The sequence below is a fragment of the Polistes dominula genome, unplaced genomic scaffold (assembly GCF_049000335.1).
Source record: "Polistes dominula isolate Pdom_NZ unplaced genomic scaffold, Pdom_raw_medaka contig_31, whole genome shotgun sequence".
Classification (NCBI taxonomy): Eukaryota; Metazoa; Arthropoda; class Insecta; order Hymenoptera; family Vespidae; genus Polistes; species Polistes dominula.
Genome location: NW_028300925.1, coordinates 2,472,072 through 2,490,502, shown reverse-complemented (window position 1 = coordinate 2,490,502; position 18,431 = coordinate 2,472,072). Strand labels below are relative to the sequence as shown.

The following is an 18,431-nucleotide window of genomic DNA, read 5'->3' as shown; positions in this document are numbered from 1 at the left end:
TGTAATAGACACGTTTATTACATTTTATTTGACGTAAATCAATTTCATCGAATTTTACGAAAAAGATATTTTCAAGTTCGTGAATATCATCATCAATTCGACGATTTATTTATGTATCGAATAAAAATAAAGAATTCAAAAAACTTTTGTTTCATTAAAACAAAATCAAATACGTTCAGATGAATTTTCTAATTAATCCAATTAATTACAATAATTTTCTATTATTAGAAAATTGATTTGAAATAAACATTCGTATTATTTTAATTATTTAACAAAATAGAAATAGTTTAATTTAAATGATAACATTTAAATTCGTATGATCGAAGTTCTTCTCACGTTTCTACACGTAAGAATGTGTACATACGTGTGAGGATTGTCTTTGTATACACTAATGTAATTAGGTATGCATATTTGCAACACTTGCATTTGTACACTCCTACTACTAACGAAATTAGACCGAGTAATACTTAAGTGGTAATCGTCGAATGAAAACAAAACTATAGTATGCATTAGTAGTATAGTATGCAGTTTTAATTATGCTAATTTTCATTCCACTTATTCTTTTGTAAATCCCTTTAATAATCACTTTGTCGTGGTAACTTGCCAATAATTTTGTGATAATTGACAATCCCAAAATTTCTTATTCATTTTAATCCATACATTTGCATTAATCAAATTATTGCATACACGTACCAACTTTATAATGCTCTGGATTATTTTTGAACGTGATTTTATGTTCAAGCTGCATGCATCATGAATGATCGCGTAATTGCATTCATTGTAAATGCTTAGAAAACATGAATTATTATATATATATATATAGATAATATAAAATCATTATTGAACAGAAAAAGGTGTAAAATATAAAATAAATTACAAAAGGTGTATATTTGAATAGGAAAAACTAAGGGGGTGTACAATTTAAATTTAAAAAATTCGACTTCTTAGATTTTCTTTGAAATATTTTTACATTTAAAATTAACAACCTTTGAGAGAGAGAGTTATACCATCTATCTATAAAAAATATGACATATTATAATTATTATTGTTTAATAGATGTTTCCATATTCTTTAGGATGCTTCCACCACGAATTTCTGAATAATAAATATTTTCTATAATAATATATAAATTATTGAGAGAGAAAATCCAACAGATGATAGCCCAAAGGTTTGTGTATACCAAACTGTTTCTATGGTTACTGAAACATAATAAAATATTATTCTACATTTGTTATTATTTCTTATCTCTTGATTAATTAATTTAAAAATAATTCGCGTTAGACCATAATTGATCAACGATATGAAAATTTAATTACAAATATAATATAATATCATCTATGTTCTAAATTACTTCACGATAATATTTCATTTAATATAAAATAACCAACAACAGTGTGGTTAGAGAATGTGAAAATCCAGCGTGTAAACCATCACGACATTAAACTTATTAAAGAACTGATAGATTAAACGAAACGATTATTTCAATAATTCATTAAGGGGAATGGTTTAACAAACTACACTAGATCATTAATATTTACCGATGATTACTTTATTTTAACAAGCATTGGTCGACATGATAAGATCAATTAAAGCAGTTTCCAAACGATTCCAACGCGGTGGTTTTACGATTGGATGGGTCCTAAGTTAATATCGGGTGATCGGTAAATATCGGTTATTGGAGTAATGTCCGGTGCAAAACTAATATTTGCACTCATCCTTGCATACATACGAAACGTAGTTATACTACTAGCTCCTCTACTATTTCGTTTATAACGTGTTATAACGACACACGATTTTACACCATGCCAAATATTTCCCATACTTTCATGAAAACGTTCAAGTATGCGCTGTACCTTATTTCAAGATAAGTAAAACTCACACCGAGTACAATGAATTTTATGTTGGCCCGGGTAGTCGTGTTTATATTCGACGTATGATTTACGAAACGTTTAAAGTCGGCTGACTATTAATAAAAAATATATAAAAAAAAAGGGTAGGAAATACTCGGGAACATTATAAATGAAAGAATCATAGTGAAGATTAAACCTTTCTCTATTTGTTTGTTAAAAATGATTCATTATTCTTGCACCCTGTCTTCTTCTATTCAATCGTTTTAATTCATAATTTTTTCCTTTTTTTTTTTTATCAATTTATCTCTGACTTTTTGTATTTTTTTTCATATTTCATTAAAACGCTTAACGTTTATCGACGGCCAACAGATCTCAACGGGACATTTCATAGCACTCGGACACGGACAAACTGCCACTCGTCGTTGAACAAAAGCAGGCAAGCAGGCAGCCGGTTTCTAAGTCAAGAAAATTCGCAATTTTTTTCCCCCCATTGTTCTAAATCCCTCATAGTGTATAGGAATCTCACTTTCTCTCTTTCTCTTATGCCATTTCTTTCTTTCTTTCTCTATCTCTCTTCGTCTCACTTCTTTTTTCTCTCGTTTGCTTGTATGCTGCCATTGCCTTGTGGGGATGGGGATGGGAATGGGAATGGGGTTTGGGGTTGGGGGCACTCGGTAACAAACTCCCCCGTCTCGACAAAATTTACTCGACAAAGCGTTTTACCACAAAGGATTCATTTCCATCTTTTTTCTCCTCCCCCCTCAACGAAATGCTTTTTATCCTTTTCTTTCCCCTCATCTCCCACTCCCCTTGTGAACATTTCTTCCTCGTCGTTTATATTCTCGATCTGGTAGAGACGGAAAACACTTGTCTCAAATTTGATCAATTGAAAATAATATATATTTTTTTTTTTTTTTTGAAAAACATTTTTATTATTTTTCGTAAAATCGTTTAACTATAAACACGTTTGTATACAACCCCCAATACTCGTTTGTTCGACATGGATATATTCAAACGAATCGAAAACTGCTCTCCACGTCGTTTGAACGATACAATTTAGTCAATTTGAGTTGTTTACCGTGTAAACGTAGATATATGGCCGCGAATACGAATGAGATTTGTCTTTGATAAATTGCATCGACCAATGAAATTTATCGATTCATAAAATTCATTTCAAAGCATTCTACAAAAAACGTGGTTAATGAGAAAATACCAATATATATAGTATTGGTATTAAAAAAAAAATACATGAATCGTAATATTAACAAAATAATTTCAATAATCCCACCCCCTAGTCTCTCTTAAAAGCATTTTATAACCTCAATTTTGTCAGTAGCGCCACCCTCAACCAAATGGAAATTTCGCGCCGAAGTTAAAGCGCCATCGGACGAGAAAACGCGTAAACTCTGAAAGTCGTTTCTTCAAACGACAAGGGAGAAATCGATGTCCCGAGGGAAAACTACCCCTAGTTTTGCGACTATATCGCGTAGCTCGGTTCTGACGTTGACTTACCGACGAAACACTATACCCGTGACACTAGTCAAATAGATATATACCCGACTATGTTTCTTCGCCATTCGCAAGTTAGCGGTGGTAATTCGAAGAAATGGGAGAATGCTTTTAAAATTGTTCGTAAACGTATTTAGTTACGTCAAAGGATAATTTATTGAGTTTTGAAAATAGTTGACTTCGTGTTACTACGCAAACCTCGAGCTGCTTTTTCTTTTTTCTTTTTTTTTATTTCATCATTTAATAATTTATTTAACGAACCTCTTTTTTTTCGTAGTATTATTTCCTTTTTTTCTTCCTCTATTCTTTTTCTTCCCGTCTAGAGAGAGGGGAAAGAGTTGATACAATTTTCTTCGCCAACGTGAAACGTGGAAAAATGCAAAAGAAAAGAAGTAAAAAAAAGGAAAAAAATGATGTCTCCTGTATTACATGCTTTTCTGTGATATGCCTTGCGACCCTTGCATATTTCATGCTCCGTCGAGTTTTAAAAAAGAATGTAAATTTGCGAGAAGAAGCGGATCTTTCTGCCGACGATTGCTCCTGGGTAGATAGGTAGATGTATATATATATATATATAAGTACTGCTCAACGTACACATCTATATGTATAAAACAACTCACTACAAAAGTTATCCTCGTGGTGGTCACGATGGAGATCTCCTTACAGGCACGATGCCTTTTACAGGGACTCTTTTCGTTCTTGTATTATCTTATCAGATCTGTACTTTGCTCCCTGGCGGGATCGTTTTACAGCTTGCCTTGCGAATTTGCGTTATTTCGTAATTCGATCTTTCTCTTTCTCTCTCTCTCTCTCACACACACTATTTTTTCAACTCATTTTATCTCTTATTTCAAAAATAAAAATGTTGTTGCGTAGAATAAAATTGTAAATGAAATTTCATCATGATGTATTATATATACTTATAGACACCTTTTGTGTTCTATCATCTGTCTTATTTAAATACATTTATAATCTCATCTTTTAGTTGAAAGATTAAAGAGTTAGATGACTCTCCTGTCAACGGGATAAAATCCACGAACCAACTCATCCCTGTCCCCATTACCAAAACCCCGTTTTAAACCGCAATCTCTTTCAATAGTTTATTCGAAACTCGTTATCGAACTACTCAAAGAATTCCCAAGGGTGAAATTTTGGGATGAAGAAAATTTTCTCAAACTCGAACTTTATCTGTCTTCTAATAGAATATCATCCTATTGGGATTTACGAAAAGCCTTTTGGAATATCGCTTACGTTGTCCGTTTCAACTTCACCCTAATTATACGAAATATTCGGCATAGTCATATCATTTCTGCATTAACATACACATATACATATAAATCTTGATTTACACGCAGTTAAAAAGGATGCTTCTAATGTAGAACAAGGCTGACCCTACGAAGTAGTGGTAGATATCAGCTTAGAAGTGCTTTGTCAAGTCGATGGAAATTAATTACTCTTCAACTTCACGTTACACCCCTTTTATTGCTAGATGGCTTAAAGGGATTCAACCCTTTCTCTACAACCAAAATCGGTCGTCGATCAGTAGAGATAGTCTCAACTCATTTCTATCTTTCGTTCAAATCACATATAACAATTGTTACAAATAATAAACTTTATTATATGTTATATATATATATTTATATTTCAATAAAAATCAATATCGTATAACTCCGTTAGCAAATAATTCATTAGTATCATCGATTAAACTTAATGATATATAAATATTTTAATAATTATTTATAATTTTATATAATTAATTGTTGTTCCTTTTTAATGTTAATCTCATTTCGTATATTTTCTATGATTAAAAAAAAAAAAATACAATAGATACCTTTCAATTAAATGGATCCTTTGAAATAATTGTTGAAACAAACAAACAATGTGTTCTATTCATTGACCAACTATGAAATCGAATCACTCTCTCGTTGATGTATATATATATGTGTATACCCATGACACAAGTGTACGTTCTATTCGTTTCGGCATATACAAAGGTACTTACTTTAACAGTAACACGGTCCTCTTTAGTCTCGTAAAGAGATCTAAGGAGTCACGTGTCAGATTTCCAAATGTATCGACTATGTGATATGTGTGTGTATGTGTATAAGAAGCAGTGTACTGGTTAGGTGTACCTAACACTTTATAGGACGTATACATACTTAGTAATCGAATACATGTTGGTAGATATAATTTTCGAGATAACTCGAATGAAATTGAAGTCAATTTAAAATTATTGCCTTTGAATCGCAAAGTATCTCTGAGTACACGTTTATAAATGGATAACAATTATAAAGCCGATGAAAGAAGGGAAGGGGAAGGACTTTGACTCGGATAAAATGAAAAGAGAATATTTCCATGATATGTATATATATATGTTTCTCACAGAAGAGAGAGAGAGAGAGAGAGAGAGAGAGAGAGAGAAAGAGTTATTGGATTTTATCTGAAAACAATTTTCCTTCTAAATCGTATCTTTTAACTTGACAAATTAATTTCACCATCTTATTGAATGTTCAAAAGAAAAAAATAACCAAAATTTAATGGAACGAAATACGAGATCACGTAAAGTCAAATGACAAAACGTCTTAGTTGGTATTTAATTAAATTAAATCAAAATTAAATCCTTCTTTGATTTTTTTTTTTTATTTTAATTGAGGGATATTAAATCGAATTGAAAGATGCATTTGATCTTTCTTCGATATAAACGAATATCGAATAGAGAAAAAGGATAGAGAACACATTTTGTTTCTTTTTATCTCACTGAGGGGTTGCATAGAAGAAAGAAGCAGAAAAAATAGAAACGAAAAGGGTAAGTCAAATGATAAACGTTTTGGTATTTAATGAAATTAAATCAAATAATTAAATCAAAATTAAACCCTTCATTGTTTCTTTTTTCTGTTATTTTAATTTTAATTCTAAGATATTAAATCGAATTGAAAGATGCATTTGATCTTTCTTCGATATATAAACGAATATCGAGTAGAAAAAAAAGGTAGAAGGGAAAAGGATCGTCTTGTTTTTGAAAAAGGATAGAGAATACTTTTGTTTCTTTTTTTCCTTACTGAGGGGTTGCGTAGAAGAAAGAAAAAGACATAAAAAAAAGAGGAGTAGGAGTAGGAGTAAGAGGAGGAGGAGGAAATTCGATATATAGAAGGGGATAAAGGAAAAGTAGTAGAGAACAAAGCGGAAGAGAAGAATTTGAACGGAATAGCAAAGAGAAAACGTGTAAGGGGGATTGGCGGGAAGTCGAACTGAACTGTGTCGACAGCAGAGCGCGGCACAGTCAGTGTTCGAGCAACCGTCCTCATGCGAACACGGTGGTGACATCCGGTTCTCTAACGCGAACGATACTTTAACACGTCAAACTATATCTATATATATCAAGAACGGTTCTTACATATCAACCCCTTTGTAAAATCAATTCACTTTTTTTTATTTTAATTTTTGATTCATTTCTTACGTCGTGTGCGTTAACATTCGTCATCGGAATAATCGTCAACGTTATTTGTCACTCTTTTATCTTTTTTTTTTTTTTACTTATCAATCTATGAAATTTTCCTATTTGGGCCTACAGGAAATAAATAAAGTATAAAGTTAGAATATTTTTCTTCATCTTCTTCTTTTTCTTCATCTTTATCTTCTTCTTCATCTTTGAGCCTATTCTTCTTCTGATATCATCGACGAAACCGTGAGATGCTTTGTTACGTGAGTCCCATATAAATAAACAAATGAAAAACATTTTTGAGTTTTGTTTTGTTTTAGTTTTGGATTTTTCTTTTAATTATTTTCTATCTTTTGCAAATTCCTATCCCCCTTTTTAAAATTGCAGCTTCTTTTCCACACTAGTTGTTTTTAATTTTTTAAGATGACTAAATTTTTTTTCATTAATTGAAATTCTATTAGTTCATTGAATATATTTTGTTGTTGTTGTGACAAAAATCAATTTGAAATTATTATTATAGTTTCGTTAATTTCAAAATTGAATACATATTATTAAATTATTATTATTATATTAAATTATATTAAATTACTATAATTATAATTACTTATACTATTATATTATTAATAAATATTATTTTTCTAACTATAAGAATTTAAGTTCAATTAAAAAGAATTAAAATTAATAAAAATAAATAATAAATAAATAAATTAATTGAAATAAATTAAAATGAAATAAAAGTTAAATTAAAAAAGAAAGTTAATTGAACACATGAATACATAACTCATAGGAAAAATAATAAATTCAAGGGAAAAATAATAAATTTGGGTGTACTTTGAACACGATTGATAAAGCATGTCTGATCATATAGCATCTTTTACTACTTATCGACTAAAACTACTTGTATTTTTGGTCTCAGGTGCCAATACCTTGGAAAAGTCGTAACTTCAGCTTACATAACTTTCTCTTTTTCTCAATTTTTTCTTTTATTTTTCTTCATCCCTCTTCCTCTTCATCCCCCTTTACTCTTACTCTTTCTCTCTCTCTCTCTCTCTTTCCATTTTATAGAAAATTTCATTCGATCGTTTACTCCTCTCATACGTACATCGATTCGAGTTATAAAGTGTCGTTGAAAAGTGTCGTTTTAACAAATAAACTAAAAATGATTGTTACACGTTTCTTTTTTTTTTTCTTTTTTTCTTTTTTTTTTTTTTGCAATAACAAGAGAGAAAACGAAAGAGAGAAAGAAAGAGAGAGAGAGAGAGAGAGAGAAATAACGTAGTACATGCGTTTAATTGTTCGTACGATAAATTCGAACATTTTTTTTTGTTTCTTTTTCTTTCAGCAAAAAATGCAAACGATGCAACGAGACGCGACGAAATCACAGTTTTACGCCGTTACGGTTACGTAAATTTGTTAATTTGTTAATTTGTTAATTTTCATGAAATTTATTGGTCACAGTTGCGTGATATTAAATAAAATGAAAGATGAATTATAAAAAATCAACGAATAAAAGTAAACAAGATTTTTTTCAAACTCATCGTTGAACATTATTTAATTAATCAAACGATGTTTTTTCGTATATTAAGATGAAATCCTTTTCAAGGTTAACCGATGATCACCGTGAAGAAGAAAATTTGAAATCTCTCGTTTGGTCTCTAACCAAATTGAGGAAAATCTAATTTTCGAGATAAGCTGTAAAACCGATTTCCATGCTCGCGAATATTCGAACGGCTTAAGGTATACTTATCACGGGTCATCTTTGATTATCAACGACATTTTCTGAGCTTGAAACATCATTTGTGAATGCTTGTAGAACCGACGTAATCTATAATGGAAATGTCTTTTCGTGGTAAGAAATTAAAAAAAAGATAGAAGAGGAAAAAAAAGAGATATAGAGAGAGAAAAAATATTAATCTAGGTTCTTTTTTATTTTCTTTCTAAATTATTTTACCGATAGATTAAAATGATATTAATATCATAATAATAATAATAATAATAATAATAATGATGATGATGATGATGATAATAATAATTGGATCGTTAATCGTAAAGAAATTGTTTCTTTTTTTTTTTTTTTTTTAATAGATAAAAGAAAAATAATTAACATCATGAAAATTGTTTGTTTTATTTTGTTGAATATTCAATCATGTTTTTAATAAGAAAAAATATTTTTGATTTATTCCAATATTATTTTTAATATAACGTAAGATGATCCTCAACTAAGATAAAATTTGCAAATAAAAAATGTACTAAATGTGACCATTAAAAAAAATATATATATATATAAATGTATCTTTTATAATAGAAACGTGAAAAGATAAAAATTTGTTTGACTAAATATGTTAAACAAATACTATAAACTATTTAAGAAATATGTTCTTTAACTACTACTACTACTACTATTCATCATTAAATGTTTTACGAGTTAATTAAGATTCTAGATTTCTTTTCATCTTAATTCAATGAGCAAAAGTACAAAAAATTAAACGACGTGACTCAAATATTATCAAGTTCTTCTAATTCGTCTCTTTTATGTTTCCACATTAGAAAAAATTTGACAGAAAAATTTAACGAAAGAAGAATACGTTTTATCCGATAGATCAGAGTTTTCCGATTGTCAGATTAAACATTGACCAGTGTTACTTGTTTTTAGTGCCGATAAAAGAAAAAAAACCAGGAAAGATTAACAAATAGGAAAACACAATAAAAAACAAAAAAACCATAAAAATAAAAAGCAAACAACTATATAACATTTAAAATAAAAAATATATATAACAAATATAATATTAAATATAAATATAATAAATAATATATTATATAATATTATATATTATATTATAATATTATGTTTATATTATATAATTATTTATTGTATTATAATTATATAAATTATATTATTATTATTATTATTATTATTATTATTATTATATTTGTTCTATAAAGTATATATATATAATAAATAATATATTATATTATAATATTTATATTATTTTTATATATTGTATTATAATTATATATTATAATATAAATTATATTTTTATTATTATATATATTATTTTATAAATTATTTTATTATTATAATAATATTTATTATATAAAGTATATGTATATATATATAACAAATATAATATTAAATATAAATGTAATAAATAATATATAATTATAATATAATATATAATTTAATAGTATAAAATATATATATACAACAAATATATAAACCAAACCATTCGTGTAAGTGAGGGTGAGTTATAAAAAATTTTAAAATTTTCGAACAATGAAACAATTTTAATGCACCGATCGATTTTTTTTGTCAAACTTCACGTCCAGTTTTAGTCCAATCCCAACCGATGATGAACCAACCACCAAAGCTGAAGAGTTCAGAGAAAGAGACAATGCACGTTGTGTACTTGTTCACGATGGTCCATCTTTTTTCCCTTTTCCCTCACTCCCTTCTTCCCAACCATTTAATCCATCCCACTATCTTCCTCTTCTTTCTCTCACTTGTCCAAGAGACTCTTTTTTATAATTGCTCGCCATTAAAGCGAGAAAAACAGGGACAGATGTATACACCTATCTTCTACTAACCAACCAACCAACCAACCAACCAACTCGTCCAACTCATCCACTCACCTATCCACCCACACATAGAAACAATAAAACCTAGTAACGTCGATCTCTTCCTTCTTTTTTTTTTTTTTTTCTAAATCGTCGAGTGGTCAATTAAAACGCCATCATTCTCTATACTTTTTTTTTACCCCCTCTCATTATTTGCATAACTTTGCAAGTGAATCTGTTCCAACGAATAAAGTGACATCTTCAAACTTCTCTCTCTCTCTCTCTCTCTCTCTGTCTCTGTCTCTGTCTCTGTCTCTGTCTCTGTCTCTGTCTCTGTCTCTGTCTCTGTCTCTGTCTCTGTCTTTTTGTCTCTCATTTTGATTTACAAAAAGTTACTTCACGTTACTTGGCACAAGGAGAAGTAATTATATATAGAAAAGAAAGACAGATTTCTTACATCAGATTCATGCCATCGTAGAATAAATTTATCCTTTCTTTTGGAAAGAGGTTCAGATGTCTTCAATGATAAGGAAGACCAAAAAAAGAGCAATTTTGAGTCCTTTCCTCGTTTCCCCTTCCTTCATTCCTTCTTCCTTCTTCTTCTAGTTCTTATCATTCTCCAACAAACTCTCTTAACTACTTCAGCAATTACGTACGAAGACAAAAGCCACCAACTTATGAAGTTTCATCGTCAAGGCAAGACACGATGATCGTAGAAAGAAGGGATGGGAGAGTTGAGACAAAGAAAATGGTCAAGTCAGACAGGAAAAGGTTAGGGAAAAATATATTTTGTATGAGGAGGGAAATAAATTGAATTGTTTTAATACATTTTGCAGAGGAGACGACTAAAATCGTTTTACGTGGATTTCACAAGTTGAATGAGAAACGACTAAAGTTGTTCTGCTTATTTATTAAATATTATTTTTATATTTATATTTATATTAAAATATTTTTTATTTTTATATTAATTTATATATAAATTTATATTTTTATTTTATAATATAATTTTTTTTTTAAATTATATTTTTATATATTTATAAATATTATATATAGAATTAACATAATATTTTAAATTTTATAATTAAAAAAAATTTATATAAAAAATAAAATATTTATATTATAAAAATTTTAAATATTTTAAATATTATTATATTTATATATTATATATAAATATTATAATATATAAATTATAAATTTATTAAATATATATTTATTAAAAAAAACCTAATATTTAAAAATTAAACCTACTTTATGCAAAAGAAATTTTACGTCAGAATTGTAAAAAATCTCACACTACACTGTCAAATTTTGATAACGAAGTATCCAAGCAACATATGTTAAAGTATATTTTTTTGTAATCGTTAATACAAGTGAAGAAATAAATCGATTTCGATTGAAATTGATCTAAACACCACATCGTCGTAGATCTCGAATAAACGTTTCATGTTTACACACGATAAAAGGGAATGGACGATTATACGAATTGCAGTTTGCTATTTGTCGAGTCTAGCCGATGCTTAGTAAATTATTTAACGGTATGAAAGCTTAACCAAATCGATCGTTTCATACTACGAAGTTTGTACATGTCGTTCTGTTTCGTTAACTAAATATCGAGTTCTGTAAAATGCGTTAAATGTTACTCGTAGTCGTAGTCGTAGTCGTAGTCGTAGTCGAAGAAGAAGAAGAAGAAAAAGAAGAAGAGAATTAATTTAACATTTAACGAGAATGAAATACTAGGGTAGTAAGTACGAAACGTGTTGCATTTTGATGGCATCCTATAACTCCCACAGTACAGATAAAGTAATAGAAAGAGAGAAAGAGAGATAAAGAAAGAAAGAAAGAAAGAAAGTGCATAAACGTTTTCGCATATTTATTATACGCGTTTTACATTCGTAAAACTTATCCCCAAAGCTAGAAACCTCTCAGGAAAAATTCATCTGAAAATGTACTACACGAATTTTTGTCTCTACCTTTTCTTTATTTATTTATTTCTTTAAAATAACTCAACTGAGAGATACAAATAGATGTATATCTATCTATCTATCTATCTGTCTGTCTGTCTTATCTATTTATTTGTCTATCGTTGAATTACATTTCCAATCATTTTTAATTTAATAAATATTCAATTTTATTCAATATTATTTTTTATAAATATTAAATCTTAATTTAATAAATATTTTAATAATTAATAATTTACTGTAATTATTAAATTTAATAATTAATTTAATATTTATTTAAATTTTATATAATTTTTATTTTATATTATATTTTGTATTTTATTTTATTTTATTTTTATTATAATTTAATTATTACAAATAATAATAATTATTATTAAAATAATTATTAAATAAATTTCCTATAACTTACGATAATCTTTCGTCGTTTAAATTTTTTCTTCGATCTATTATTTAAACAAATATTACTTCATAATACAATATATGATATTAAATGAAAATACGAATAATAAAATTGTTAAAAAATTTCAGAAAATCAAAGATATTCGTCGTATTTTCATCAATTGCAGCACAACCACCTTCAATCATTCTCTTTTTGTCCAATAATACAAACTTACACGAACGTGACACACTAATACCTTTTTACTTTATTCATCTATTACTTTTTCATTCTATCAACATCGCTACTTTTCTATCTCGAATTCCTTCACGTCAGCACACACTCATCTTTGTATCCCTGTTCTAACGTGTAAGAATCTCCGTTTTCTTCTTGCCTGTGCTTCTTCATATATACATTAGACGAACACGCGGTCACGTTCAATAATGTATGAAACATATATATATATATATATATATATACCTATATATGTATGTACATAGATATATGAGAAAGTCACTCCTTTAAAAAATCCTTCGTGGCTTTTCGTGCGTTGAAAATTTTAGATTCAGATGGATGTCGTCGTCGTCGTCGTCGTCGTCGTCATCTTCTAACGTCGAGATATATTTTAAAGATGATAAATCGTTCCGATCTTTTCCACCTTTTATCAACCTGCGAATCTTTGCTACTATATGATATCACCAAATCTTAACTTTATTAGTCAAGAATATTAACTCGATTGTTTATACAATCTAAATATATATTTCTACGTGTATTTAAACAATCTTATAAACCATCTTTTATCTATTAAGTGGTTTTCTAAAGTCGTTTCCGTTTTTTGGTCTGACACAATAATGACATTAGTTGATGCCAAACCGACAAATAGTAACACATGAGATCGATGAGAGCTTAAAATTGATCAAATTTAACTATTTATAACCACTTGAAAGATTTAGGTTTAATCTCGAAGCAAAAATTATCTTCATTTTTTACAAAAGAAAAACGAAAACGATTTTTCGAACTAACTAATGTTATCTTCTAAATGTGTTTCTACGTGTATTTAAACAATTTTATAAACTTCTTCTATATTTTTATTTTTATTTTATAATTTTGTTATTTTTGTTCGAGTATTAATCACAGAAAATTTCATTATACTCGTTATCTTGTGAACAACACCGCCGCACCTACCTAGCAACGAAATGTGCCATCCAACCAGATTATGGTAATTCGTGTATACAAATTTGGTTACGTCGTATAATATAAATCAAGCGAGTTTTGTTCTCTCGAATAAAGAGAGAGAGAGAGAGAGTCTCCTCGTAACGTCATCTTCCCCCTCCCTCGTGTCTCTTTCTCTCTCTCTCTCTCTCTCTTTCTCTGTATCTCTTTTTTTTTATTTTTATATTGTCACCCATAACTCGATCGTACAATCAACGTTAAAGGTTCGTAACGAAACAACGTTCACCTCAAAAAAAAAAAAAAAAAAAATTCTATACAACCCATTCTGTCGACCACGAATACGAATGCAATTATAATTAATTGTCTGACAAAAAAAAAAAAAAACCAAATAAAAAAAAAATATATATATATATATGTATATTCATATATGTTATAGATGTTCTATATTAATCGAAGATCATAGCAATCTCGTTCATGGTCCTATCGTAGTTACTGTTAACCACAGAAGTACTATTCTAACGTTCGACCAAATGAATTCGTTTCCGGATCCATGCTTGGTACATTGGACACACCGCAGAATAATTTCTCTCGGATTTGTACTATTATTTCACCCAGAAAGCCACGAACCATTGAATACGTATGTGTGTGTGTGTGTGTGTAAGTATGCATGTATGCTCATCGACATGTAAACGTAGAGAGAGAGAGAGAGACAGAAACCTAGCGATTCCCGATCGAATTTTCATTGAAATTTTCGTTAATACCCAACCCTTTAGGTTCTATCATTCAAACTATCACCCAAATATTCCCTGTCTCTCGTTTTATCGACAGAAAAGTATAACGTTATTCCCTCCCCCTATCCCCCTACCCCCCATCCCCCAACGTCCCAAGCCCCCATTCCTACCTTTAAAACCAACCGATTTGTCTCGTTCAAATTCAATTCATCGATAACCCAAACTGGGAAGTTTCTCCATACCCCTTAACCCTCTCCCCCTTATACTCGGTAACCCCAGGTCGATTAAATCGGAGAAATTATTCGATAACTTTCGCATTATATTACACCACTTTTCCAACGTTTAATTCGATAAGACGTTTACCAAACGTACTTTTCATTTTAGCTTATTTTTTCAGTCACGACAAAATGGATTATTAATTGTACAAACGATTCAAATTTAAATGTCCCGAACGTAATTGTTTTTTTTTTGTCAAAAATACATTTAATTAAAGGAAATGATAAATTTTATTGGAAAACAACAAATATAATATCGTTTTTCATATTATATAATTTCATTTTGATATACGTATATATATTCACACGTGTATAGTACATATGTAAAGATATATTATTCAAATGGAAAAAAAAAATAATGTAAATGAACGTCAGTATTAACACGACAGATGATAATACAACGGACTCTAATTAATGGTATACCCAATGGGATTTGTTTGTAATTAACTGGAGCTCAACCAACAACTCGTAACACCGATCAAACTGACTTAATCTCGTCTTTATTTTTGTTCTATTATTTTTGTTGTTGTTGTTGTTTTTCTGCCTGCCTGCCCCCCCTCTCTCTCCCGCTACCCCTCTTCTACTATCTCGATAATATCACATAAATCAGATATATATTAGCATAAATCAAATATTTTTGTTATTTCATCGAATAGCATTCGTTCACGGTCTGACGATTTTCATCGTGTTGGCTTCGGTAGTCAACGATACTGTATCTACCATTTGCACGCTATCATTCAAAGTTCTCTTTCTCTCTCTATCACACACACACACTTTCTCTCTGTATATAGTCTACTCCCTCTTTTCATTCAACATTTACTTTACCCATCACGTATGATTTACATATAGATTACATATACGCAAAATAGGAAATAGAAAAGGGAGTAGTAGTCGCGTCTACTATCAACGTGAAGCAGGTGACGAGTTTGGCAGCGTTTCAAATAAGCCCTGTAGTCGTTTCTGAGTGGAACACCCGTTCTTACACATCTACATTTTCGTTCTTCCTAGTATTATATATATATATATATATATATATATATATATATATATATATATATATATATATATGTGAATAAAGTATATGTAAGTAAGTGTACGCGTTTTACATGAATTCACATAAATATTCGTCTGTGTTGTGAGAAAGGTTTGCTCACTTTATCTCTCTATCCATCTCTCACTCTTTCTCTCTCTCTCTAACTCTTTCGAATAGGGACTGAACGAACGACCCTGAGCCCTTCAGACAATTGGCGACTAGCCAACGAATTATCTCAACGACGACGTTTCACAGTAGACGCTTATTTGTCCGACATGCCGTATCGCGTTATTCCACTACGTGCTAAGTTCACTTGAACATTTTCGATGAGAATACAGCACACTCCTCGTTAAGGGAAAAGAAAAAAAAACTGTATAAAGGTTACAAAGTAAAATACATTGACGACGATCTTTGATACTTCTTCTTCTTCTTTTTCTTCTTCATTATATTATATTGTAATACTTGTTCACATTTAAGTACCAATCACTGACACTAATATCCTTTATTCTCGTTGAGTTTCTTTTTTATTCTATACCTGTTTAAATTGTACTACTGAAGGAACCTTTTTTAATTCTCATCCAACCTGAATATATTACAATACAAATGATATGATATATAAAGAAAAAAAAACGAGGTCTTATTTGAGTATCCAATAATATATTATGTGATGGTATACGTGAAATAGGCAAATATATAATAACGAGCTTTTGTGTGTAACATACATAGTTTACTTTGACGAGACATTATTAAGCTTTCGTTTGCTATTTCTTTGTTAATGTCGTCACATTCTTTCTTTTCTTTACACTTCTTCTCGTGGACTTTGTCTTCTTTCTTTTTTTTTTTTCAATTTCTATACTTAAAATGTTCGATTGAAGATTTGCCAAAGAGATGGATCCGTTGAACGAGTAATAGTAGTAGTAGTAGTAGTAGTAGTAGTAGTAGTAGTAGTAATATATACCTTTTAACTTCTTAGACTTGTAGTTTCGTGAAGTTCTTTTACGTGGGAGAATAAGAAAAATCTTTTAAGTGTTAAAACGTTATAAAAGAATAAAAATGGGCTTGGCCTCTTCTTCTTCTCCTTCTTCTTCTGCAAGAATCTTCCTCTCTCTCTCTCTCTCTCTCTCTCGACTTTCTTCAGTTCACTTTTCATCTTTGCTAACAATAAAAATGATTCACTGAAACTGTCATTTGGATTTTGTAATACCTTCTTAAAAGATTTTTTTTTTTTTAGTTTTCAACGATACAAACGTTACGACGAGAACATTTCTTACGATCCAATTAACAATTGATTTTTTAATTCTACACTTTCTACTTTTCTTTTTTTTTCTATCTTTCTCTATTATTATTACAAAGAAGCTTATGTCAATTAAAATAGTCAGTCAGAGATTCACTCGTTTGATCATTTTTTTCTTTTTTTTTTTTTTGAATAATCTAAATCCGTACTAATTAGAGGTGGAAATACTAAAACCACATGACTAAACCGCGAATTCTGTTATAATCCAAGGGAAAACCTTTAGCTAACTTCGGGGTCCTACGATATGTGTCCGCTAATATTTGAAACTTAAATGGGACGAAAGCTTGGAAATAAGCCGGACGCTTAAGTAAATAGCATTCTATTCCTTTGAGTTTAACTACGTTTACACTTTATCCTAAACCGCGTGTGCGATTAGTCCCACGTTAGATACCACATTAGAAGGATTAGAATCGTAAGATTTTATTCCGTTGGAAATTAAAAATAACGTTTTATTTATTTTCAATATTCAACGATCGTTCTTCAATAAAATTATGGACTATTTTTCTAATATTTTATTATTTATGAAAAATAATACGCCTGTATGAATGCAACCCACCAGACACATGTTAAAAATGTTGCTTACGAGCGTCATCTGTTGAGACGGAATTGTTTTTGCCCAAAAGATAGGCAATCCGTAATACATGCGTGTATAAACAGTTTGGGCTGCAAAAAAATTTCGTCCCAGTAGATGGCGCTCGCAAGCAACATTTTCAAAGTGTGTCTGAAGGGTTGCATATCTACAGGCGCACATTTTTATAATTATTAAATAAATAATTATAATAATATTATATAATAATTTATCTTACTTCTGATACTATAAACTCTTCTGATTCTTTCGAAACTGGCTTTTTTATCACACGTCTAAATTGTGTTATGTGCGCACATGATTTTTTTTTTGTCTTTTTCTTTTTTCTCGAACAATATAAGCGAATATATTGTACAAATATCGATATATTCTTCTCACCCTCTTCTCGATAGTAGATGTTCATTCGATTGGAACTTTTCCATTCATGATTTCGTTTCATGCTTGATTTACAGGCATTGTTGCAAGCTCACGACGTGGCTGGCCACGAGGTTTACGGCGAGGAAGCTACGAGAGTGACACCACCCCCGTTACTTCCGTATCTCAATGGTGGCGATGACCTCGACGGTCAGAATGGAGATCTTGACCTCGAAAACGTAACACGCGTCAGATTGGTGCAATTCCAAAAGAACACAGATGAACCTATGGTAAGATT

The 18,431-nt window shown here is 29.8% G+C and overlaps 1 protein-coding gene across 13 annotated transcripts in view; it reads left to right on the top strand.

The window, feature by feature from the left end:
• The window catches only part of CASK (peripheral plasma membrane protein CASK), a 168,207-nt gene that overhangs the window by 120,783 nt on the left and 28,993 nt on the right, over positions 1-18,431 (top strand). For all 13 annotated transcript variants that reach the window (XM_089171091.1, XM_089171087.1, XM_089171088.1 and 10 more), the window contains one exon: positions 18,232-18,423. In XM_089171091.1, coding sequence (XP_089027217.1) covers positions 18,232-18,423 — 192 coding nt within the window. The remainder of the gene's footprint in view (positions 1-18,231; positions 18,424-18,431) is intronic.